This window comes from Platichthys flesus, chromosome 19 (genome assembly GCF_949316205.1).
Source record: "Platichthys flesus chromosome 19, fPlaFle2.1, whole genome shotgun sequence".
NCBI classification, from domain to species: Eukaryota; Metazoa; Chordata; class Actinopteri; order Pleuronectiformes; family Pleuronectidae; genus Platichthys; species Platichthys flesus.
Window position 1 is genome coordinate 13,224,844 of NC_084963.1, and position 23,127 is coordinate 13,247,970.

General features: G+C 39.8%; 1 protein-coding gene across 1 annotated transcript in view; it reads left to right on the forward strand.

Moving 5' to 3' along the window:
* Positions 1-22,845, forward strand: part of col27a1a (collagen, type XXVII, alpha 1a) — a 64,754-nt gene extending 41,909 nt beyond the window's left edge. Inside the window, exons 17-61 of the mRNA XM_062413481.1 lie at positions 798-851; positions 948-1,001; positions 1,228-1,281; positions 1,368-1,421; positions 1,880-1,933; positions 2,083-2,127; positions 3,940-3,993; positions 4,091-4,135; positions 4,248-4,301; positions 4,391-4,444; positions 5,773-5,826; positions 6,459-6,512; positions 9,950-10,003; positions 10,283-10,327; positions 10,924-10,968; positions 11,460-11,513; positions 13,168-13,221; positions 13,547-13,600; positions 13,708-13,761; positions 13,862-13,915; positions 14,036-14,143; positions 14,283-14,336; positions 14,446-14,553; positions 14,681-14,734; positions 14,849-14,902; positions 15,332-15,388; positions 15,477-15,530; positions 15,610-15,663; positions 15,750-15,803; positions 16,369-16,422; positions 16,631-16,738; positions 17,004-17,111; positions 17,277-17,384; positions 17,492-17,545; positions 18,206-18,268; positions 18,363-18,416; positions 18,500-18,535; positions 18,670-18,687; positions 18,936-18,971; positions 19,066-19,092; positions 19,238-19,288; positions 19,378-19,546; positions 19,636-19,745; positions 19,846-20,064; positions 20,442-22,845. Of these exons, the coding sequence (XP_062269465.1) occupies positions 798-851; positions 948-1,001; positions 1,228-1,281; positions 1,368-1,421; positions 1,880-1,933; positions 2,083-2,127; positions 3,940-3,993; positions 4,091-4,135; positions 4,248-4,301; positions 4,391-4,444; positions 5,773-5,826; positions 6,459-6,512; positions 9,950-10,003; positions 10,283-10,327; positions 10,924-10,968; positions 11,460-11,513; positions 13,168-13,221; positions 13,547-13,600; positions 13,708-13,761; positions 13,862-13,915; positions 14,036-14,143; positions 14,283-14,336; positions 14,446-14,553; positions 14,681-14,734; positions 14,849-14,902; positions 15,332-15,388; positions 15,477-15,530; positions 15,610-15,663; positions 15,750-15,803; positions 16,369-16,422; positions 16,631-16,738; positions 17,004-17,111; positions 17,277-17,384; positions 17,492-17,545; positions 18,206-18,268; positions 18,363-18,416; positions 18,500-18,535; positions 18,670-18,687; positions 18,936-18,971; positions 19,066-19,092; positions 19,238-19,288; positions 19,378-19,546; positions 19,636-19,745; positions 19,846-20,064; positions 20,442-20,588 (3,003 nt within the window). The 3' untranslated portion in view covers positions 20,589-22,845. The remainder of the gene's footprint in view (positions 1-797; positions 852-947; positions 1,002-1,227; positions 1,282-1,367; positions 1,422-1,879; positions 1,934-2,082; positions 2,128-3,939; positions 3,994-4,090; positions 4,136-4,247; positions 4,302-4,390; positions 4,445-5,772; positions 5,827-6,458; positions 6,513-9,949; positions 10,004-10,282; positions 10,328-10,923; positions 10,969-11,459; positions 11,514-13,167; positions 13,222-13,546; positions 13,601-13,707; positions 13,762-13,861; positions 13,916-14,035; positions 14,144-14,282; positions 14,337-14,445; positions 14,554-14,680; positions 14,735-14,848; positions 14,903-15,331; positions 15,389-15,476; positions 15,531-15,609; positions 15,664-15,749; positions 15,804-16,368; positions 16,423-16,630; positions 16,739-17,003; positions 17,112-17,276; positions 17,385-17,491; positions 17,546-18,205; positions 18,269-18,362; positions 18,417-18,499; positions 18,536-18,669; positions 18,688-18,935; positions 18,972-19,065; positions 19,093-19,237; positions 19,289-19,377; positions 19,547-19,635; positions 19,746-19,845; positions 20,065-20,441) is intronic.
* The last annotated feature ends 282 nt before the right edge of the window (positions 22,846-23,127 follow it).

Consider the following 23,127-nt stretch of genomic DNA (forward strand, 5'->3'; position numbering starts at 1 on the left):
AGAGCATGCTTTCATTAGTTCCTACCAAAGTTTGGAAGTATCTCAACTTGTAATGATGGTATATCTTTGTATAAAGCATGATATATGGAGGGTTATATGTACACCAATACTCGTCCTTCCTGAGTAATTTTCACGAAATGTATTGAAAGATATGTTATGGAATTTACCTCTTACTTACTTCTGTGTTAGTTAAAAACTTGAAAAAGGGAAACCGCTAAGCATGCCTAGATATAGAAGTATTATTTCGTCAGCTAATCTGCTTGATCCAGCTAAATATTAACGGTACAGATATATGAGTGGTATTGGTCTGTTTATCTTAGTCCCAGAAATAAAGTGCACAGTATTTCCCACACTATGAAACTATGCTTGTACAATGAACTATAATTAAGCACTTTTTGAAAATGTCGAAGTTGTGTTTCTATATAGAAAGCATAAATGGCCTTCTACAGATCTGCAAATATCAGGACGGATCTTAGTGATGTTTCTGATCAAATATACTTCTAACACTTGTAATAACAAGTATTAATAAAAGATTACACCAAAACTATGCACGTCTCACAATGCCTTTTTATACAGGCTAATCAATGCAAAGCTAAAACAGTTTATAGTCCGTTATATCCAAGGATACAACACAAAGTATTTGCAATTCCAGTCGATAGTATTGTCTGTTGAAAAAGCTGAATGTAATTGATTGAATAGAAAGTTACCATTCTTGCTAATGTTCTTTATTTCTCTTTCTTTTTGTCCGTACCTCATCCATCTTCCTGCGTGTCTTTGTCTGCTCTGCTCCTCGTCAGGGTGATCTCGGGATTCCTGGAGAGCAAGGGGAGATGGGGTACAATGGAGACAAGGTACATCACCACTGCAACAAATTTTAGACATGTTATGAAAGGTCAAAAATTTTGCCCATCTCCTAGTTTTTTATACGGTGTGTTTGTGTTGAACAGGGCATCCAGGGAGCACCAGGGTTACCAGGCATCCGGGGGATACCAGGACTTCAGGTGAGCTCTGACTTTCTGACTTGAGAGGAGTAACAATAATAGCTTTGGCTGTCTGTCAACTAGCTTAGGTTAGCATAATGCTGGAAATAGCGATCTTACATAACATTAAAAGTCTTGCAAATGGTGTCACTCCTCTCATCTATCTTTTAACACAAAAGTAGATCAGTGTATTTCCCAAAAACTATTCCTATATAACTTGTCTAATTTTGCTTTGTCTTTTTCACAGGGCAAGTTGGGAGAGAGGGGGCCTGATGGTACACCTGGACCTCCAGGCCCTGAGGTTTGTACTTGCATGTCCAATGCTACATTGAATATGTCTGTGTTAAAGCAAAAAAATAAATACATTTTTTTGATTGATCATGACAGGGCTTCCCTGGTGACATGGGACCACCAGGAGAGAATGGCCTTGAAGGACCAAAGGTGAATAAAATAGCTGAGTAGCCATACATTGACCAGAACAAGAGTCTACAAACACACTAACACTTTGTGAGAGTTTGCCATAGACTGTATATAAAGATTAACAACATAACCGCTCCCCAAAAGTGAAGCCAAAGCATCTAGCTTGCCACCACCTGGCTGGCTTTAGTATAGGTCATTAATACTGCCTCCTCCATGAGTCATGGTCAGAATTCATTAATTCGTTTTTCTTAAAGATAGTTTCTGTCATTTTTGGTAGTAGTTATAAGGCTGATTTTCAATACAATCCTTGCATAGTGGTTCAGATAGTTCCGTCTGGACCAAAGTGGTGAACCATGTGTTACCAGCTGATATAGCCTTCCCTACAACCAAGCCAATACCAAGGCTAAAAACATATGTGTAAATACTACAGTTGCCCTCACACATTAACATTCATTTGATTGCTTTTTTCCCCTTTCCAGGGAAAACTAGGGGCCAGAGGTTTACCAGGGCCTCGAGGGGTGGCTGGCTTGGAGGTAAGAATGTCAGTCACCAGTCACATCAGAACGACCCTAAAGTGCCAAACGGCATTAAAAGTTTTATGGCGCAAGACTTTTCTTAGCTGTGGGCTGCTTTATGTCCCCAAAACATAATTCATGCTAAGGTCAATATCATCTGTTCCCAGGGAGATGAGGGCCCAATCGGACCACCGGGCCCAACAGGACTCGAGGTGAGTAAAAAGGCAAACACCTGGTGTTGCTCGGCTGGTAGAAGATAACATGCATCGCTATTCATTTTGCTTCAGGCAGTCTAAACCTGATGGCCGTCTTAAATCCCGCTTGTTCTCCTTAAACCAGTATAACATAACAAGAAGATCATAGTTGCTCAATGAAAATATTGAGTCTGTGTGTGTTTGTGTGTCGCTTTTGTAAGTAGGCGTGTTTGTATAAAATGTATCCCACACAAGACAATCAAACCATCTATCATGTGCATCGCTGTGGTTTCATTCGTCCTTTTTATATCTGTGGCAAATTCATCCTCAAAGAGAGAGAGAAAGAGAGGGAGAATGAGAGAGAGAGAGAGAGAGAGAGAGAGAGAGAGAGAGAGAGAGAGAGAGAGGAAGGGATAGAGTAGTGTATGGAAACACAGCTGCAGTTTGATGGTAAATGCATGTGCACGGCTCACAGACCCTCATTCAAAGCCTTTTGGGTTTTCAAAACAAAGGAAGACTTGCATGGTGTCAGCTACTTGGTCTGTAGTGAAAGCCTGTTCCTGTAACTTTAAAAGGGGAATGAATTGAATGAGTGATCTCACCCATTAGGACTGCAGTATAGAGTATATCACGTTTAACTCATTTTACTATGCATTGTAATTTTATCACTCAGCTTAATTATGCATCTGGGAATACATTTTAAATCGATTTTAGTGAATAAAGTAGGTTATCATTGTGAAGGTTCTTATTTTGCATTAGAGAGTTTCTGTAGATGTGATTAATTGGAGTTTTATTGTATCATTTTTATTGTAGCTCGTGTCAGAATGATTGTCCTCTGCATACAATCCTTGTTATTGGCCACCAGGGGGTGCTCAAAGGCATCACGACATTTGTTTGAATGGCCTACTGCAGGAATAAGTTTTTATTTATGTATTTTTTTTTCCCTCTATCATAGATTCTAGTACCTTTTTTTTGTACCTCAGTTTATCTTCTTCTCAGTCATTCTGAACTTTCTTTCACTCCCAGTCAGCCATGAACTCCCCCTTCCCCGCCTCCCATCCCCCTTCATGTGTTCTCTGACCCCTCTCTTCCATCGGAGGAGGAAGTGGAGTAAGGCTCCTGCAGGAGCCGTGCGTGATCTCTGGCCAGGTGCCACAGGTCCACCCACTCCTCCACCTCATACACCTCCTCAACCAGCTGTCTTTTAGCTTCTCGGAATGACAACCTCTCCTTTTTTTTACCATCTCCCACACCTTAAAAGTTCCTCCTCATTCCCTCTCCCATGGAGCAATTTTTGTTCTTTCTTTAAGTTTCTCTTTGTTCCCTCGGTTAATGTGGTCACTCGCTGACATAAATCTAGATCAGGTGATAAGAAGTCCCAAGTCCTGCACAGCTCATATTAATTCTCATGTTACGATAAAAATCTGGTTTTACTCTTTGTGTCTGGGTAAAATACAGTATTAGGCTGTGCTGTCTTATGAAAGCAGCCAATTTCTTTCTGGGGTAAAACAGTGGAACTGTTGAGTCACTCTGTCTTCAGGAGTTTGGCTTAGACATTTCTGACCCAGAGTTATTGCTAGTAAAAAAGCTCTTAGACCCCCTCTTAACCCTGGGAATTACTATCTGCGCAAGAAAAGCATTACCTGTACACACCATTACATATCTCAGAAGCGTGTAGAGTAAACTGCAACAGCTGTAGCCGCCAACCTTGCTCTGTCTTTGAATCGTCCTCTCACAGGAAACAGATCCTTTATAATGATTGAGAAATTGTGATGAATATTAATGATGTGTAGTTCACAATTCATTATTATCTGCTGTGTCGTGTTTCAGGGTAGAATGGGCAGAAAAGGATTTCCTGGTAATGTTGGGCCAGAGGGACTCAAGGTGAATAAAAAGATAATACACAAAGATGTTCCAAAATATAAGAAATATTAAATAATTTCTAGTGAATAAATGATGATCAATATATTTGTTTCTGAAGGGGGAGCTTGGTGTCCCAGGATTGGTTGGAACAATGGGAGAAAGGGTAAGATATCCTGACATTGCCTCTTTCTGTATAAAGAAACTGCATTCTTCCCAAACCATCAATCCAAATATTTTTCCATTCATCCATTCAACACTGAGTGTCTGTATTTCAGGGATTGGTGGGTTTCATCGGACCTGTGGGAGAGGAAGGACTGGCAGGAGAGAAGGTAAAGAAATCTTGTTCTAGTCATCTCAATTAATTCATAAGTCATTACAAGGTGACTTTGAAGTCTCAATGTCATTTGTCTAATGTTAGGGGGATCGCGGGGAGATGGGCCTTCCAGGACCAGCTGGAGAAAAGGGATCAACGGTAAGATCTAACGAGGAATTACAGTTGGATATAGGACACTATTTGAAAATGTTTAAATACGAGTTTACACATAACTTTCTAGGCTAGTGTAAATAAGAAAATCTTGAAAAATTGCCATCTGAAATTAAACTGTGTGTCTTATTCCCATGGGAATTTACTGTTGTGTGGTGTCAGTGCCCTATAAATATGTCAAACGAGAAAAGAGGCATAGTGGAAAAGATATCCAATGATTTACCCTCTGGACAGAATTGAATAGCTACAGGAAGTTGAAGTTCAAGTCCTCTCAAGCTTAAACACCAGTGTACTGGGAAATGCGTATCAAGAAAAGAAAAAAATTATGTTAAATGTTCAGCCATATTGGTCCTGAGTTTCATAAGGCACATCTGTAACACACCTCCCCTCCTCCTTCAGACAGACCGAGTGGCTTCTCTGTCACATAGACTCTGATATGGACCCTTTAAACTCTAAGTATATGACTGACTACAATGGATAAGAATTTAGTCATCATTCTCACTGAAACAGAGAGGTTTCCTGCTGGCTGACAGCCAGCTGGATTTCTCTGAGGACGTCACCACGCACACACAGACACACACTGACATGCACACACATACACACACACTCATAAGGAAGTTCTCTGTTGGCCCACTCTTTCAACTGCAAAACAGAAACAGACCCACTGGAAAAGACTGCATCATGCAAACTGAGCAGAGCTGACAGGCGGACATCTATAGCTACTAACAGAGAGCTCATACTGCAGGCGTTTATGATTTATGCCTGTGCATGCGTGAGATCAGCGCTGCCTACTGTTTTATAAGTTTGTAAATTACTTACGTTTTATTGCACTCAGCTGATTTGAGTGGTCAGACTGAGAGTACTCCCCATTATATAGTTAAGCTTTTGAAAAATGGCCTGGCCAAAAATATGGATGTCTAGAAAAATGCACCCATAAGCAGTATGTTTTCAGTTATAAAATCATCTCCTCAGGCTGTCTGCCTTTCTCTTTCCCCCATTGTCTCTTATTGCTACATTAGATGTGCTTTCCAGTGCACAGAGCACTTCTGCAGATGTATGTTTGGTTGAAGGACGTCTAATTTATTACATAAAACATAAACAAACGAATTCAGTCTTCAGTGCCTCTACAGTAAAAAATCCAAATTGAAAACTTTTCGAAACATGAGTTCACCGATGCCAAATTTATTTTAGTTTCACAGTTTAATAAATTTGTGCTGTGTTGCAGCAAAAGTACTTGATGTCCTTATTCTTACTGTGTGTTGGAGATTTGTGTATTACCATGTTTTCTGTCACTTTTGTATGTGTACATATTTTAGGGTCACACTGGGACACCAGGGGCGACTGGGCCTACAGGACCACTAGGAAGACCAGTGAGTCACTATTATTCTTCTTTTCATTTGATCATAGTTTGGGGTAATTATGATCTTTAGCCATAGGGACTAATTAGGGATCCGCTCCTAGGTTTGTGATAGGATAGGATCATAATAACCAAAAAACCTAAAATAAATTAAATTTCCCAGCTATGATTAGCCACTGAGTGTATTTTGATTTAGTCAGTGTCCTCTTTGATCACATGATAGTGGTGTGCACCCTCACAGAGCGTTATGAGCACTGGCAGCCTCCCGCTAAACCTGCATTACCCTCCTGTCAGTCAAAAGCCCAACACCTATAACCAATTAGAAGCTGCCCCCGCCACCTCCCTCGTAGTCCCCTCGTCTTTGCCATTGGTTGACTGTGGGGGCCACAGAGCCACCAAAACAAACATAAATACACTGCTCAGGGGCGCAACAGAATGGGATTCCAGAGCAGGCCCTTTAATTGGTGTGAGTGACAGATCTTACAACAATCACCATAGTGTGTTCCTGAGGTCAGGCTGCCCCCTCCACAGGGTCAACAACCAGGGTCTCTGTGCTCTGTCAGTGTAAACCTTTGTTTAATCTTCCTCTTTTTCCTTCACCCCCTCTCTTCTCTTCTTTATCCTCCTTTTTCTTTTGTTTGTTAGGGCCCCCCTGGAGCGACTGGGCCAGCCGGTACCAGAGGACCAAAAGGCTTGCGGGTAAGTTTGAAGTCTCCCACCTGATGTTTTCGCAGCTTTGGCGTCCTGCAGTCAGCGGATCATATCCCTGCAGCCTTAAGAACGGATCATAAACTTGGCAGAAGAGCGCAGACACACATCACTGCTCTGTTTTTCTTTATGCTCCGCTGTGTGATCTAACACTGTTGTCGAGCCATTGGAAAAAACTTGAGTGGGTGAACATAACGATGCGACTGCCTCTGGGTTGATGTCACATGTGTTTTAATGGAGACAGGAGCTAGCATAACACATTCTCGGGTTCAGGGTTGAAGAATAAGTCTATTTCATCCTTTTCAGAAGTCAGTGCTCATTATAGCTGCTGAAAAGCTCCAGTGACGTAAAACAAACAGCCATTTTTTATTCTAAATGGAACAATAAGTGCTTCTTATAGGAAAACCCCACAGTCAGTCCAACTATGTGACAGTTGTTGTGGAAAATGGGACCTGGCTTTTGTAGAAGTTCTGTTGGAAATTTAGTGATTTGCATGAAGAAACATGAAACAAAAGGCTTGAATCAGCTTGGGGCGTGTTTACAGGGAGCCACATTCACAAAAAGGACACATCTGTTTCATGGTATGATTGTCCTTTTTCTTTACGTGAAGTTTTTTGTAACTTTGTTTATAAAAGCACTATATACATTAATAATTATTTTTCCAAAATGCTAAACTAAAGGGCTATCAGAGAACAGGTTCATTTCCAATTTTTTCTTCACATTACTGGAGTAATCGCAGGATTTAGACATTTCTGAAAGCTTTTTGAAAGGAGAAGAGGAAAGATGTTTCACATTATCATCTCACAGAAAATATAACATATTGCAAAAGTATAGTTTCAGCTGTAATAAAATTGAAGATGTGTTGATAAAAATACCTTATCCAGAAACTCAGTCGTCAATCACAAGGATACTGAAGTAATCTGTGTCTACTTCCAGTATAACATTTACAAAACATGTGGGGAAAAATAAAAAGAGAGACACATAAAAAAAAAGACAGAAAATCTACAGAAATTCCAAATAAACTTACAGAGCTATGACATATTTATAACTGCCAACTCAATCTGCACATCATCCATAATTGCTAAATCAATACATCTGTTTTTATTTTACAAAACAAAGCCTTACGCAGTTCACAATAAAACGTATGTAACTCCAGTGTGTTTTGTGAAAAAATGAAAACAAGATGGACAGCTGTAATACGAGACCAGATAAATAATACTGTATATATAATCTGCCCACTGGAACATCATAGCACAAATATCTCCTTGACTTCACAGCAAAGAGTATTTAGCGGCAATAACTCACAGCAATCATGACTCATTACGATGATGAGGGCTGTAACTATATACCAATGATGCATGATACAGTAAAACTGATGTTGCGAGCGGTGTAATTCTCTTTGTCCTTTGATTTGCTTTTTGTGGAGTGCAGACCATGTAGCTGACCTTTTAAACAATGCCTTTTATCACGACTGTCCACTGATCCAGCTGGAAAGTGGGATAGAATCATATTGAGCTTCTTTATCTGAGGCGTCCATGGGAGATTGGCCTCGCTGTGGTTGGCCTGGACACACTCTGATATCTCCAGCTGGTTTTTCAATTAATACTAATGTCAGCAGTTTCCACTGCCAGTAAATCTGTCTGCTTCTTCATGTCTCTTTTTCTGTTGGTCCAAAAGCCAAAAGAAGCAGAGGTGGTTTGATTATCGACATAAATGTGAGCAACCTTAGACACACAGTCACTCAACAATCTAAACGCACACTACTTACTATTGTTTAAAATAAATGAATGGGTTATCTTACTGGACCAAAACAACATGGAGTTGTACTAAGATAGACAATTTAACGACTCTCAATAATAGAGAGAGCACCATATTAAAGATTGTATTACTCTTCTGGCCAGTTCACCTCTATTTCATGTCCTTGGCTTGAAAATCACATCCTAGAGTGAAATGAAACAGTATATAACTAAGAATGTTTGCACAGATTCTCAGACCACATGTGTTGTAGACATTAACCACTTGGCATGAGGCACAGGGCACAGAAATGTAACAGCCAGCTCCGCTCTCTGAAACATGGAACTAGAATGTTGTCTAACATGGAAAATACTAAATACAATCCAGGACAAGATGAAACCCCATGTTTACGCCAAATTGAATAGAAAACTTGTATTATAGTTGCGTCTGGTTTTCTGTCTGTATTCTATTTGCATGTGTAAAGAATATTTGAACTTGTGGCTGCCAGCCATGAGGAATCACCAATCAGACTTATCATGCTTTCTTACTAATAACTCCACATCTCGTCTGCTAATGTTTTCCACATTGAGGAGAGTATTAATCTCATCAGTCCTCCCTCTCAGCAGTCGGTGGTTAGTACTGAGCCGGTCTAAATAGCTGTGTTTGATTGTTTTGAATTCATGCCTCTGCTTTTCCTTCTTCTGTTTGAAAAGGGTCAGTCTCGTGCTTCAAATGAAAGTACCTCAGGGTCATTAATTAACTGTGAAGCATGATATCTGAGTGTTATCCCCTCGGCCTGATAGGGTGAAATATTTTCCCTACACGGCGGCTAATCAGGCTATGTAAACGTAACCAGTGGGTAGCAGGTACCCCAGACAGGAATGTTAATGAGTGCTGCTCATCCAGCTCTATGTATAATAGGCTTATAGCACCTCGAACAGTGGCGCTCTCCACAGGCCAAACTCCCACTGCGCCCATTCAACCACTCTCACATCACGGCTGCCTGTGTGGCTGTTTCACCTCAAATTTGCTTTTTTCTTTCTTTACAGTAGTTAATCATTTAGATCACTACTTGTTATTTATAATTGCTGATAGCTAAGATTGAATTATGTAGTGTCATGAATGCCGAGGGTCTACTCAGTGTCAGTGAGCCAGCATCCTCCACAGTATAGATGAGAGTGTGCAGGTGTACGGCAGATGGACTGTATTGGTCCACTGCCTGGCTCCCATTTATTATCACTGCTCACTGGACTAGCAGGCCTTTAAGCACTTTAGATTGATTATGTTTGACAGCTACACCCATGTTATCTAAACAGTCAGACTGTTCTGACGGTGTGTGTGTTTAAGTGTGACCAGTCTGTATCTGCATGCAGCCAGACTTTGTGCCCTGATTCTAGAATTAAGATATGCAAGTGCATTTCATAGACACCTTATATGTGACACCTTATAGAGATGACTGTAGCCATTCCTACACTGACCTCTATTCGCATATATACACATCCACTTTAACACACACATGTACATAACATATTTACTTATTTGAAGCTGAAAAGAGTGGTTTACAGGCACAGTGACTTGGACTCTGTCATGTCAGTGTCGTACTATTAAGAGATGTTTATTTACACTATGTTGTGGCTGTCAGGCTGTGTTACAGTGACCTCTGTTGGTGAAATGACAACTGTCTTGTGTTTCAGGGAGCGATAGGACCTGACGGTCCTACAGGAGAGATGGGGTTAGAGGGCAAGATGGTAAGAAATGTGCACATTGATCTTAATTTTGTTGTCGATGCACAAAACAAGAAACATTCATGAAGTCAAACAGTGCAGGCACAAGAGTAATGCCCATGAACTATCATAAAGCATAAATTCATTCCTCATGCAAACTTAAGAGATTCTCCAGACTAAAAATGTATCACATGCACCAAAAACAGCAAGCTGCACATCTTCTCCATCCACTCAAAACACAGGAAATACTCTAAGATGACAGTTCTCAACACACAGCTGTCTCTCATCCTTCTCTCTCCACAGGGTCTTGATGGTCCTCCAGGAAAATTAGGTTTCCCTGGACTACAGGTGAAGCAAACTTGAGTTCTTCTATACTTTTCCACTCCTTCCTGTCGTATATACTTGGTACTTATGTGCCTCTGGAGAGACAAGGTATCAGTGTGATTTAGATGTCGGACGCAAACAGTCAATAACGACATATAATATTTAGGGAGAGAACAGTCCTTGGGAGGTTTCTGCCAGATTTACATACATGAGAGTGGAGCGCACACAGCTGTTTTCACAGCTCACTGGTGAAATCGGAGAGTATTTACTCAGCCTGCAATTAAACTGAACTTCTGAAACTCCACCCCATCACCACCACTGAAAAACACTCATGTTTATTCTTAGAAAGATTTGTAAATCTAACATTACAGAGGCACTTTGGGGCAAATAGAAATACATTACAGATGTTTAATCATATAAAGCAAGAGAGAAGATTGTATATATACAAAAAAACTTTTATCAAACAAGTACACGTCCCTTTGTTCAGTGAAGAATCAAATGTAGATTCACTTTCTTTGTCAGGTATAGTATTAACCTTGTGTGATCACAAATCCTGATAGATTTCATCCTGTCCTTTAAATTGTTATTTATTTACGGCTCCTTTTCTTCGGTTCCTGCAGGGGAAGCTCGGCGAGGCTGGGGAAACTGGGCCTAAAGGTTTTCCTGTGAGTTCCCTCATTCATATTCTATCGACGAGACCTTTCTGCATTTATGAGCCCAAAATAACAAGCATTGTATTCTGCATAGACTACACTGTATTTATATACCATATCAAAAGTATTGAGTATTAATACGAATAATTCTCTGAAAAATCAACATTAAATGTTGAAAAACGTAGATCTCGTAATGGTAAAAAAGCTTATATCAGTTTTTTGGGTTATCAATCCGGTCGTTTTTGAATAACAGACAGACTTAAAAAAAAAGAACATAACTTTCTTGGTGGAGGTAATTGAAGGCCTCACATTCTCTGTATCTGATTATGTAAAAAAAAACAAAAAAACTTTAATTAACAATCCATCCATAATTAGCCATGTTTTGCCGCTAATTATATCACTGTGACAAATGTAAAATCACACATGTATGCAGTGTTTTAGAGAACATTAGATGATAGAAGTGTGGATGTGTTCTCTGGGCTCACTGATCCTTCTGTCTTCAGGGTATCCAAGGGCCCTCAGGACCTCCAGGGGACAAGGGAATAGCTGGCGAGCCGGTACGAGCCTCCTTCCATCTCCATGTTTAGTATATATTCTATATATTTCTCTCCTGTTTGCTCTTCCTCATCACCTCTGCCTCAGTCCTATCATTCACTCTCTCTTTCTGTTTTATCAATTGAAATTTTATATTCCGCAGTATTCTCACCCTTAAGTATCCTCCATAGACAAACTTCTCCTCTCCCTTCTTAATAGCCATGCCGGTTATATTAGATTCTTTTTGGCAACACCCAGCCTCCTGGTTCTTTTTGCCCAGCTCTGTTAACGCCAAACTTCATAGCCAGGAAGTACTTTACGAGACATATTTTAGTGCTTATTAAAAATATATTTGTCTGTATTAAATGTTTCCTCCGTAGCAGCCAGAGAATTGTCTCATACTTCACACATCTCCTCTGAAGTGGTAGAAGATTAAATTGCAAGCATGGAAGGGAGCATCTTATTTATAAATGTTCTAATATTGCTGAACTTGCAGGGAAAGTAGGCGTGATTATCGTCATAATGGATAAAACCTTTACTGTTAAAGATTTTCGGTCGTTCTTGTGGATGTGCTTTATGAGCGGTGAGAGAGGCTGAGCAGGATTGAAGGGAATTATAATGTTTCAGTAAGAATGCATGGAGAGTTTAGCTCACAATTTATAGAACAGGCCACCATTTCCTTTTCTTTTTCATTGGTGTGAATAAATCATTGGCTAATCTCTCCTGGAACATTTCAAGGGGTTCCCAAGCAGACATATATAAAACCAAACCACATCATTCCAAACTTCAAACTGTTCTTTTTTTTAATTTAAATTATATACAAAGCGCACGCTGTACATAATAGTAAAGTAGTAACATTTAAGTGCAGACCTCTACCACCATCCCAGACTCATCATACACACGCAGTCAGACATTGTGGTCTTCAACCAAAAAATAAAAACAAGCTCTGCCACCCCACATCCAACACCTGGACTCTATTGGACTGTTCTGATCACAGCTTAAAACACATCTGTTTGGATCAGTCGTCCATACATAACATCTTATTTATCCCTCAGGAATCATTTTTGAACCTTTAATTTTTCTTAGTTTACACACGTACTGTTACGTAGCTTTGCCTTTTAACACAAATTTAACCTTGGTTTAACCTCAATTATTCATGGGCACACTGTACACAGAGGTTCAATTAAAGTGGAGTTTCCTTGTAGGAATCCCCCGTTTTATATATACATATTGTAAAAATCATTGTTTTCCCTCCCAGTCTTTCTCCATTGTTTCATCGCTCATGCTGCACAGCTGCTTTAACTGATAAACAATTAATTTGTGAGCCATGTTGTTTACATTATATTTGCTTGAGGCCACACAGGTGACTTTTGTTATATCAATACTATTGTTTGGACTGGATGCAAGTCAACCAGGGAGCAGCCATTGTTCACATGTGCTGAGGTTAAGAAGTATTCATGCCAATGCCACAGTGTTTTTGAAGCATAATTAGTGACAGATCACAGTCAGAATAAAACTGTGTGCAGATGGTTAAGTGATTTATCTTCTGCTGGCTCATCCATAGCCAACATTAGCCAGAGATTTCTAGTTTTTTTGTACATGAGATCTGAGGTTTATTAGTGTGCAACAACCATAATCTAATCATTCAAGTATTTTCCTACATATTGTCACATATAGGGACCATCTGGGCCACCAGGGACTGTGGGACTGCTGGGAGAGATAGGTCAAAAGGTGAGAGACTTTGCAAACTATCTCACACACACACACACACACACATACACGCACACAAAGGGTATTGAGTCGATTAATTGATCAAATGTGTGACATCAGTTGTTCCCCCTACCACAGTGAATAACGCTCTCTGATTGAAGTAATCTGTCCAATTAAACTAATAAACCCACATTACAAAGGTGTCTTTCTCCCTCCTCCCTTTCATGACAGTACGTAATGGAACTCACCCCTGACATATTGTTCATAACTAACGCCAAAGAGTCATTAGCCCTTAATCTCGCCAAAAAAATATTCAACGTTTTCCTGATTTCTTCTAATTAATCAGGGTCCGCCAGGCAAGGTGGGGGAGCCAGGACTGCCAGGCGAGCCAGGGGAGAAGGTAAGATGATACATTGCTGCGGTTTTTATGTAGATATTTTTTTTTTCTCTTTCTCTTTGCAAGATATAGTTTTACCTTAAAGTTAAATATGTGTCAACGTGTGTCAGGGAGCCGTTGGTACTGCTGGGAACATCGGAGAGCAGGGACTCATAGGACAGCGGGTACGTTTATCAGCATTAAACTTTTAGATATTCAATCTTAATAGGTACAGCTCTTCATTTAATTAACTTGTATATATACGTTTTTTGTGTCTGTGAACAGGGAGAACCAGGCCTAGAGGGAGAAGGTGGTCAAGCCGGTCCAGATGGAGCCAAGGTGAGACACTTTCCCAATATATCTTTCTTTTAGGTCATACTATAAGGATATGAAGGCTACATATGTGTAATTTATTTTTACATCTTTGTTAAAAGGTAATGTTATATGTCTTATTCTTAGGGTGAAAAAGGTGACATGGGTCAGGAGGGCGATACAGGAGAAAAAGGTGAAATTGGCCTGAAGGGAAAGGAGGGCCCACCTGGAAGTCCTGGACTCACTGGCGTCAGAGTAAGTCACCTGTCTCTCTGCTTATATACACACACACATACAGAGAGAGAGAGAGTGAAAGATGGAGATCGTGCAAACTGACTTTCACCGGTTCTCAAATCTCACCCTCTGCCTTTTCTGTTTTGTTTTCTTGTCGCAGGGTCAAGAAGGGAAACCTGGCAAAATGGGCGAAAGAGGCAAACTAGGCTCAAAGGTATTAATGTCAGATCCTGTCTGATAACTTAACAACATGTATTCACACATGCTGGCACCGAATGCAGTTTGGCCAGCTATTCTGTAATTTATTTCTTGCGTTTATTCAGGGTGCTAAAGGTCATCTAGGTTACCTTGGGGAGACTGGGACAGTGGGGAAGACAGGGCCGCCGGGTTTTGTTGGACCGAAGGGATCAAGAGGAACAATTGGACACGTGGTAAAGTGGAACAGTAATGAAACAGATATTTATCAATCCCTTTTGAAATCATGTTAGTAGTAAGTTAGAACATAATCTATTGTTTTTAAATACTGATTGTGTGATCGACAACATTTGCTCACTTTAGGGAGCTCCTGGTCGAATGGGTCAACAGGGAGAAACTGGTCTTGCAGGTTATGAGGTAAAATGAACTAACTGTATCATGAGTATGTGACTTATTAAAACAAGCCTGTTATTGTCATCAATATTCGGCGTAGTAATTTCACCTAACAGTTTCTTGTATCTGTATTTTCAGGGCCATCAGGGACCACAGGGCCCCATTGGGCCTCCAGGACCAAAAGCTGAGAAGGTAAAACTAGTTCACTTCATGTGTTATACTGTTCTCTGAATAGTCTTCCTTAAGTAATATCCTCAGAGCATCCTAGAAGAAGCCAGGTACATAATGTTGGGATTGGACATAAATAAAGAAAAACAAAAAAGCTGCGTATGAAACAGACATGGCAAAATGAACCTCTCCCCCCTGGCAGCTTGTTCTAAAAAACCTTGTTTTGGTTGCTTTTATATGCAAATATTTCCCATCCAAAAGAAACTGCTGCCAATACATCATGGCGTTCAATTTACAAAAAAAGCTGTTTTGAGCACATTTAAATGATAGCATACACAAACACTGTCTTTTACCAGGTGTTTCAAAAGTAAGAAAGAATGCACTGACATATCAGTGATGTATGTTTCATAATATATATTTAATCACTTCCACTGTTCTGTTTTTCATCTGCAGGGTGAGCAGGGGGATGATGGAAAAGTAGAGGGTCCTCCTGGTCCTCCAGGTGACACAGTAAGTCACACCCGACTTACTTTTTTCCCTCCTCTTACTGTTTGTCTGGTAAATGGCTGCAGAAATCAAATGTTTCATGTTTCATCAGGGTCCTCCCGGTGTCAGAGGGGAAAGAGGAGAATCAGGAGATCCGGGATACAAAGTAAGTCCCGTCACTCCAGATTCTCTTAAAATTACTTTTCAGGAATCACATGGTTAATAATCTGTTTCTCTTTGCTCAGGGTCAAATTGGTGTGGATGGAGACAGAGGCAGGTCTGGAGCTCCTGGTCTACCTGTAAGTGTCTGATGTTATGATTTCCACATTCAGCTCTCAGACTTATTATCTTGATATGCTTTCATTAACATGAATGTTAATTTCAGGGACACCCTGGACCTCGTGGGCAACAAGGACACAAAGGGTCTAAAGGAGATGAAGTAAGGAAGTCAAACAGAAACATTTTGTGTGTTTGCTTTGTGTGTAATAAGATGCTTGCGCTTCTGTCGGCATGTTTGAATAGTCATGGTTTGATATTCAGTCTTATTTATCACCCATATTGCATTCGCTAGAGTCCAAATCTTCAGCTGTGTCTGTTGTTCAACCTTCCATGAATAGAAGATGAACATGTTCTGGTTTGGTTGTAAGTTAAATGTGTAAGTAAAATAGGTAGAAGATGATTGTTCGACCTTTTTTGTGAGGTTGCAGAAAAAATAGCCGGTTTCTGGCAAAGAGAGAAAGTTAGCTAATGCAGCAAAGATCCAAAAGAAACACCAATTTTAGTGACGAGGCAATTAATCAGTCTGAATGAACAGTAATAATAATAATAATAAAACAGTACTGCAATGTCATGTGTTACTTTTGGCTTGAGAACTTCTTAGTATATTTTAAAAATCAGAACGTTCTGCAGCTGTTATAGTGGCATTGCAGGTTATTGGCACAGATTAACAGTGGCATTGGAAAATAATAATAATTTCACCTTTAACACAATTTCTTTTCATTTAGGGTCGAAAAGGCAAAAAGGGTCAGAACGGCCAAAAAGGAACCAGAGGAACAGAGGTAGGACAATGATTATGTTTACATCCACATCCATACAGTATTAAACTCATGACCTTTAAAATGTTTTTATCCGTACCAAGTATACTTGGAAATGATTCATCAAAAAAGTCGTAAATAGATAAATATGGATAGTAAAATTGTATGTGAAGACAGATGAAAAATGATCCCGCTTGGTGTAGATCTCTGATAAGACCTCTCTTCTCTTCAGGGTCTGGGTGGTCCTTCTGGTCCCAGAGGTGTGGTGGGTAGAGAGGGGCAGGAGGGTGCACCAGGGATTGATGGAGTCCTGGGGAAGGATGGCACTAAAGGCATGCCGGTGAGAAAAATAAGAAATCCTAATTATCAGGTCTTCACTAACCTTAATGATCCTATTTAAATAACTAACAGTTTAGTCCTGCTATGAATTCCTATAAGCATAACTTTTCATCATACTATACTTGAAAATGTGTTTAACAGAAGAAAAACAACTTGATAAACAAGTTCTTATTTTTGCTATTTCTGATCTACTGTCAGGACAAAAATGTGTTTATTGTTTTTAAGAGAAGATTCATCTTCATCCCATTTTCTCCATACATATCTAGGGAGAGCATGGGGATGATGGGGAGGCTGGTCTTCCCGGCAAAGCTGGCTCACATGGTAAAACTGGCGTCCCAGGACTCCCGGGTGATCAGGGGGGCATTGGACCAAAGGTAAAGTGGACTTGCAGAATGCATTCACGTTAACAGTGCATAAAAAGGATAACAGTCATCAGTTTGTATCTACTTTGATGTCATGCAAGATATGCAGGAATAATTACTTAGCTGCCCCATGAGTTGTCCTCAATCAGTCTTTTGTTCATTGATTCATTCATCCAGGGTGAGCGGGGTCTCCGAGGCCAGAGTGGACCTCTTGGGAAGAAAGGCTTCAGAGGTGGAATGGGATTGCCAGGGCCACAGGGAGACCAAGGATCCAAAGGACAACCTGTGAGTAGCATCACAAACTTAACTGACACAGACAAATTTCATGACATTATGTCAGGCTCTTTTTAAAGATGACATGTTTTTTGATTCTTGACTGAATTCTTGCTCAGGGTGATACAGGGGAAGCGGGTTTTCCAGGAATTCTGGGAGTTTTTGGACCAAGGGTATGTTCAACATCAAACATCAACACATTTTCAACAATCTCTGTGCACAAAACATCAACTCACATGTAGCTCCAGCGAACAAACATCATCCTGTTTGTTTGCTTTATAAAAGTGAAAATCAAGTCATTCACTGTGGCTATACTTACTGAGCTTTTCATAGTTACAAAAATGTACATGTTTTCCTACACGTGTGTGTATTCTATGTATAAGGTCTGTTCCACACAGTCTTTGACACATATTAAGTCTACCCATTGACAGTTACTCTCTTTCCAGATCACTTATGGCCCCCACCCCCCACCCCCATTACCAGAGCTACTCTTTGAAGCAAGCCAGTAAAATTCCTCCTCACTCCTTGCCAATGATCTGTTCCATATAATCCCTCTAATGATTTACACAGTTGCCATACGACACAAGCATCTATCACGCGTCTGTGTCAGTAAAGACTGTTGTATTCTACTGAAATCACCACACAGAACAAAGCCAGAGGTTGTTAGGAAAGCTGGATGGAAAAAGTTAGTGATGTCAGATGTTCCATGATGACCTACTGATATAGTCAAATATAAGTGTGTAACAAGACAATTTGCAAACTGCCATCAAGTGTTATAGTTTTAAAGAGGTGCACAAAGTTTGTGCTGAAATGTTTGACGTGACTGTTTGCAGGGACCTCCAGGAGACTTTGGACCAAAGGGCATACGGGGACCCAAAGGGCCACAGGGTTCAATGGTAAATAAATTTGTAATCTAATGATCGCGAGTACACAGATGAAATGCAGATGGCCCTTTTCATCCTTTTTCTCCTACCCTCTTCTCTCCATCAGGGCAGAGGAGGAGTAGTTGGCCCCATGGGAATTACTGGCCCTAACGGAAATTTTGTATGTATAATACAGAAAAAAGGAAGCTTCAAATTCTCTCTGCTGTTGTTCCTCAGTTTAGTGATGTGTACATCTCTTTACAGGGTCCTAGAGGAGAGAAGGGCAATCGTGGAGAAACTGTAAGTCTTCTGGTTGTCTTACCACATCTGTGCTTTTTGATTTTAATCATTTGTTTACATCATCTACTGTGTTAAAAGATGATTTGATGACAATTGTCAGGCTAAAAATAAGTTCTCTCTCTCTCTCTCTGCAGGGATTTCAAGGACCAACGGTATGTTTTCTTTGTATTGTCTTTTTTGCAGTTACAAATAGAATGAGATGAGATAAGATGGTTCTTTATAAGTCCCACAATGGAACATTGTACATGTTACAGCAGCAAAGATTGAATAAACACTTGGTAAAAAGTAATAAATAAATAAAAAATAAAATTTAAAGACAAGGAAAACATTTGAATTTTACTGTGGCCACTTCATTTGTATCATAATCTCATCCATCATTTATGTTTTTCTTCTTTCTTAGGGATCTCCAGGACCTCGTGGACCCCCTGGACCTCCAGTAAGTCTTTCACCTTTTTAGGTTTTCACATGATGTCATAAGTGAGTCTCATGATTCATTGTCTGAATAATCCTTTTATTTCTCTGCTTTTTAGGGTCCCTTGACTGTCCCTTCTTCATTTGTAAGACATGTTGTGTTTGATGATTTCATTACATTCAATATTGAGTTGTCATGGATCAGTTAAACTACACTGTAACTTATTATCCAGGAAGAATCAATGGCACTGAGGAAATCAGAAACTTTAAGATTTTGTTTTTGTGCTGCAGAAAGAAGATGGTATTTTGTTCATGGATTCACACACCTCACTCAGGACTGAGGTTAGTGGAGAGTGACCTTGAACATTTCTCTGTATCGTTTTGTCTTCGGATCTATTGAAAACTGTACGGTTTCATCTTTTTTTGTCCAGAATAAGCCAGTGATGGACCTGCCGATGTTGGACCAGGGCGCCGAGATCTTTAAGACCCTCCACTACCTCAGTAACCTGGTTCAGAGCCTGAAGAACCCACTGGGAGCTCGGGACAACCCTGCCCGCATCTGCAGGGACCTGCACAGCTGTGAACAGAAGTTAAATGATGGTATGTGTGTGTCGTGTTGGAGACAACGATGGTGATGAGTTTTACAAACAAATATACTAAGGACCCCAAATTGTTTTTGCATTTTTTAGGCACTTATTGGATTGACCCCAACCTGGGCTGTATGTCAGATACAATAGAAGTCTCCTGCAACTTTACTGGAGGTGGACAGACCTGCCTGAAGCCAGTAACAGTATCCAAGGTATTTAAAACAACTTATATCAGCAAAGTCTACAAGTTAAATATGTTGTAAATATCCCACAAGCACAAAACAGGCTTGTTAACCGACGTCTTTCTTGCAGCCAACAATCAGCGTTGGTCGTGTCCAGATGAATTTCCTACACCTGCTGAGTTCAGATGCCGTGCAGCACATCATCATCCACTGCCTGAACGTCTCCATTTGGAGGTCAGCTGAGGATCAGCTGGTTGCCCAGGGGTCTGTGAGATTCAAAGCTTGGAGTGGGGAGGTGTTCGAGGCGGGAGGAGAGCTGGAGCCAGAAGTCATAGAAGACTCCTGCATGGTAAGAATAAGATCTGACATGCAGTTAAATATCTTTTACTGTGTGCCATTATTGACTTTCAGACTTTCACAATATATAAAGTAGAATTGCACTTAGTAGAGCACATACTGCCGCCAAGGCCAAGAAGACCCCTATAAAGCCACATTTAAGTCAATTAGATCTAGATTTGTATTTTGATCTGCACCAAATTGCACAAGCTCATTTGTCCTGGATCTGTGCCAAAATGTAATGGGCTCTTCCTTCGTCCATGTCTCATCATTCCACCAAGTTCCATGGAAGTCGCTTGAGTAGTTTTTGAGTAATCTGGCTGAAAGACAAACAAACAAAAATATATATTTGCATTGGGCTACTAAATATATGATCTTTTTGTGTTTCAGATAAGAGATGGTCGCTGGCACCAGACCCATTTTGTGTTCCACTCGCTGGACCCCACCCTGCTCCCTGTGGTTGACGTCTACAACCTTCCGACCTCTACTCCCGGCTCACGTTACCACCTAGAAGTAGGTCCTGTGTGTTTCCTGTGAGGGCTGCAGCGTCACTCCCCTCGGACCATGGTGGGATGGATCATCACCTCTGGGTGACATCTTTGTGCAGACGTGGAGATCGGAGCAGTCTCCTTCGATCCAGGGCCAAGCTCTACCCAAGCGAGATCAAGTCCCCGCCCTCCCAAACAGATCCTGCTTCACTCTGCCAATTTCCCATTGGACTGCAGACACAGAGGGAGGACGCGTGGGAAGCAAGAGGGACAAAGAAGATCTGAGGAGGAGCAGGGGAGTTCTTGCACTAATGGCTTCTCAATACGGCAAAAGCTTCTTCAAGTTCTTCAAGAAGGATCTCCACATGTACAACTGCTTGGAGAAGAAAAAAGGCTCTATGCCACACAATCTCTCTGGAACATTGCTGAGTGAAGGGAGAACAAGGCCAAGTCAATCAGTGGACATTATAGTAACTTATTTTTATATACAGTTTGTATACTGTGTGTACTTTTTTGGAAATACCAGGAATTCAATTCTGTCAGAAGAGAAGAATAAAAGTAATTGGGATCATTTAAATGTATATATATAAGTATGCGTATTATTATAACTTTTATACATGTATATCTTATGTAAAGAAATAACCTTCAAGTGCAATAGAAAATGAGAAGATAATTTGAGATTTTAAACTAATATGGAAGGATTTTTCAGGGGTGCCATTCTGTTTGCCCTTGGTGCTCATCTCCTCATGATCTTGCTTGTGTGGATTTATCCAGAGGCAGGCTCATTTGCATATATTACATCTGCATTTACTAATGCTCCAAATGGAAGCCTTCAGATTCCTCTCTAACTTGGGAACAACCAGTAACATCCAGTCAACTCCCAGTTAATTACGTTTGAAGCCATTCACGGTTCACATGGGTCAGTGCATTAAATATTATTTTTTTTGCCATACTTATAACTCATACTCAATTGAACCAGATGCCAGTGATGATTGGGGGAAATATATGCGGTTGTGGACATTAGAAGAAAAATATACCTAAGCGTATATAGAGCTCTAGTTCTCAAAAGTGTTTTATTAATTGCTCTTCTACTGTGGAGTGTCACATCAGTCTTATAATTCCCTTTAAATAAAAAAGTAGGAAGGGTAAAGTTTTTATTTTACTCAGCAACAAGGAGTGTCTACCTTTTTCACAGTAGACAGATCACAAATAAAGGCAATACCTAGAGGAGAAATGAGCCACAGGAGAGGGGAGAGTGGGTCCAGGAATCAAAACTAAACGCCCTCTTTTGAATGCCACCTTCTCTTTAATGCATGGTGCTAAGTAAATTATCTAAGGTGCTAATCATAGTGCTGTAATTACACCACTTTTCTAAACTATTCTGATGTTTTCTTTTTGTGCATGCTTGCCTAGATTAATAAGATAAAGTCTGTATATTGTCATCACTTCCATTATCCACTACAACAGTAATATCCCACCCATAATTCCCTAATAGTCAATCATCGGTACAGTTTATTTTTTCAATGTTGCAATTTATTCTGAGGGAAAATATTTTAGAAATAACTTTAAAAACTACCAAAACAGATTCCTCTTTTGTATCCAGTATAAATCACAGGATTTGAAGTATTTTTTATGAGTAATAAAATGTTGTTTTTTTCTGTACAAAGCCCCCCAAAGCTGTATGTAATATTTTAGAAACACGTGTAGTGGAGATAGTTTTAATTAAGTTTAAGTTTCTTTGTTGTAGCTGGACACAAGTGTGTATAATTGTGCAAATCTTTCTGTATACAGTGGAAATCCCCTCTTGCTAATTTAATGTTATTTAATGTTGTAAACGTGGTGGCCAACTAAGCAAATATCTGTTGGTTAAAGCAATACTACTCTTTATGACATCTTACAGTTCGCCCAACTGGTCTTGGATTTAATAGATTTTATATGTGTAAATTTGGGGCTCCAGAGAACAAATTTATTACAATGTTAATTATCTTTTATTTTTTTAATTTTTGTTATAATGCTTTATGTTGTTTTTTTCCTCTATGATAATCAACCATGTACTGTACCAGGACTCTGTGCTATACTATAACTTGTGTTTTTAAGGAATTATGCAAATATGTGAAAACTTCTTTTTTTTTGTAAATCTGTTGTAGACATTAAAACGAGATCAGAATACCTCACAGTTTTACAAATCACATCACAACAGTAAGTCATCAAACTCTGTACAAAACCATTTCTGGTCTCTACATCCTTTGCCTTTCTACTTTATCCATTGCTCAGTGTCCATTTGTTCAATAAAAACTTTCAATTTGGGTGTTGATGATTACTTTTAAGCCTAACTTTTGTAGCTGGAATACCTACAAACTAATATAATAAAGTATCTGATGCATACAACTATTTTATAAAAAATTTGTTATCACTTATGCAATTTGCTCATAAGCAATTTTACACAACCTGTATTGATATTTACAAGCCAAGATAGTTTCTAAAGGTACAGTTGCATATCTTTAATTTCACTGAAGATCTGAAAATATATAGTGAAATATTTATTTTGCAACCAGAGGCAAAGAGCTATGACAACTGCCAAGGGTTTT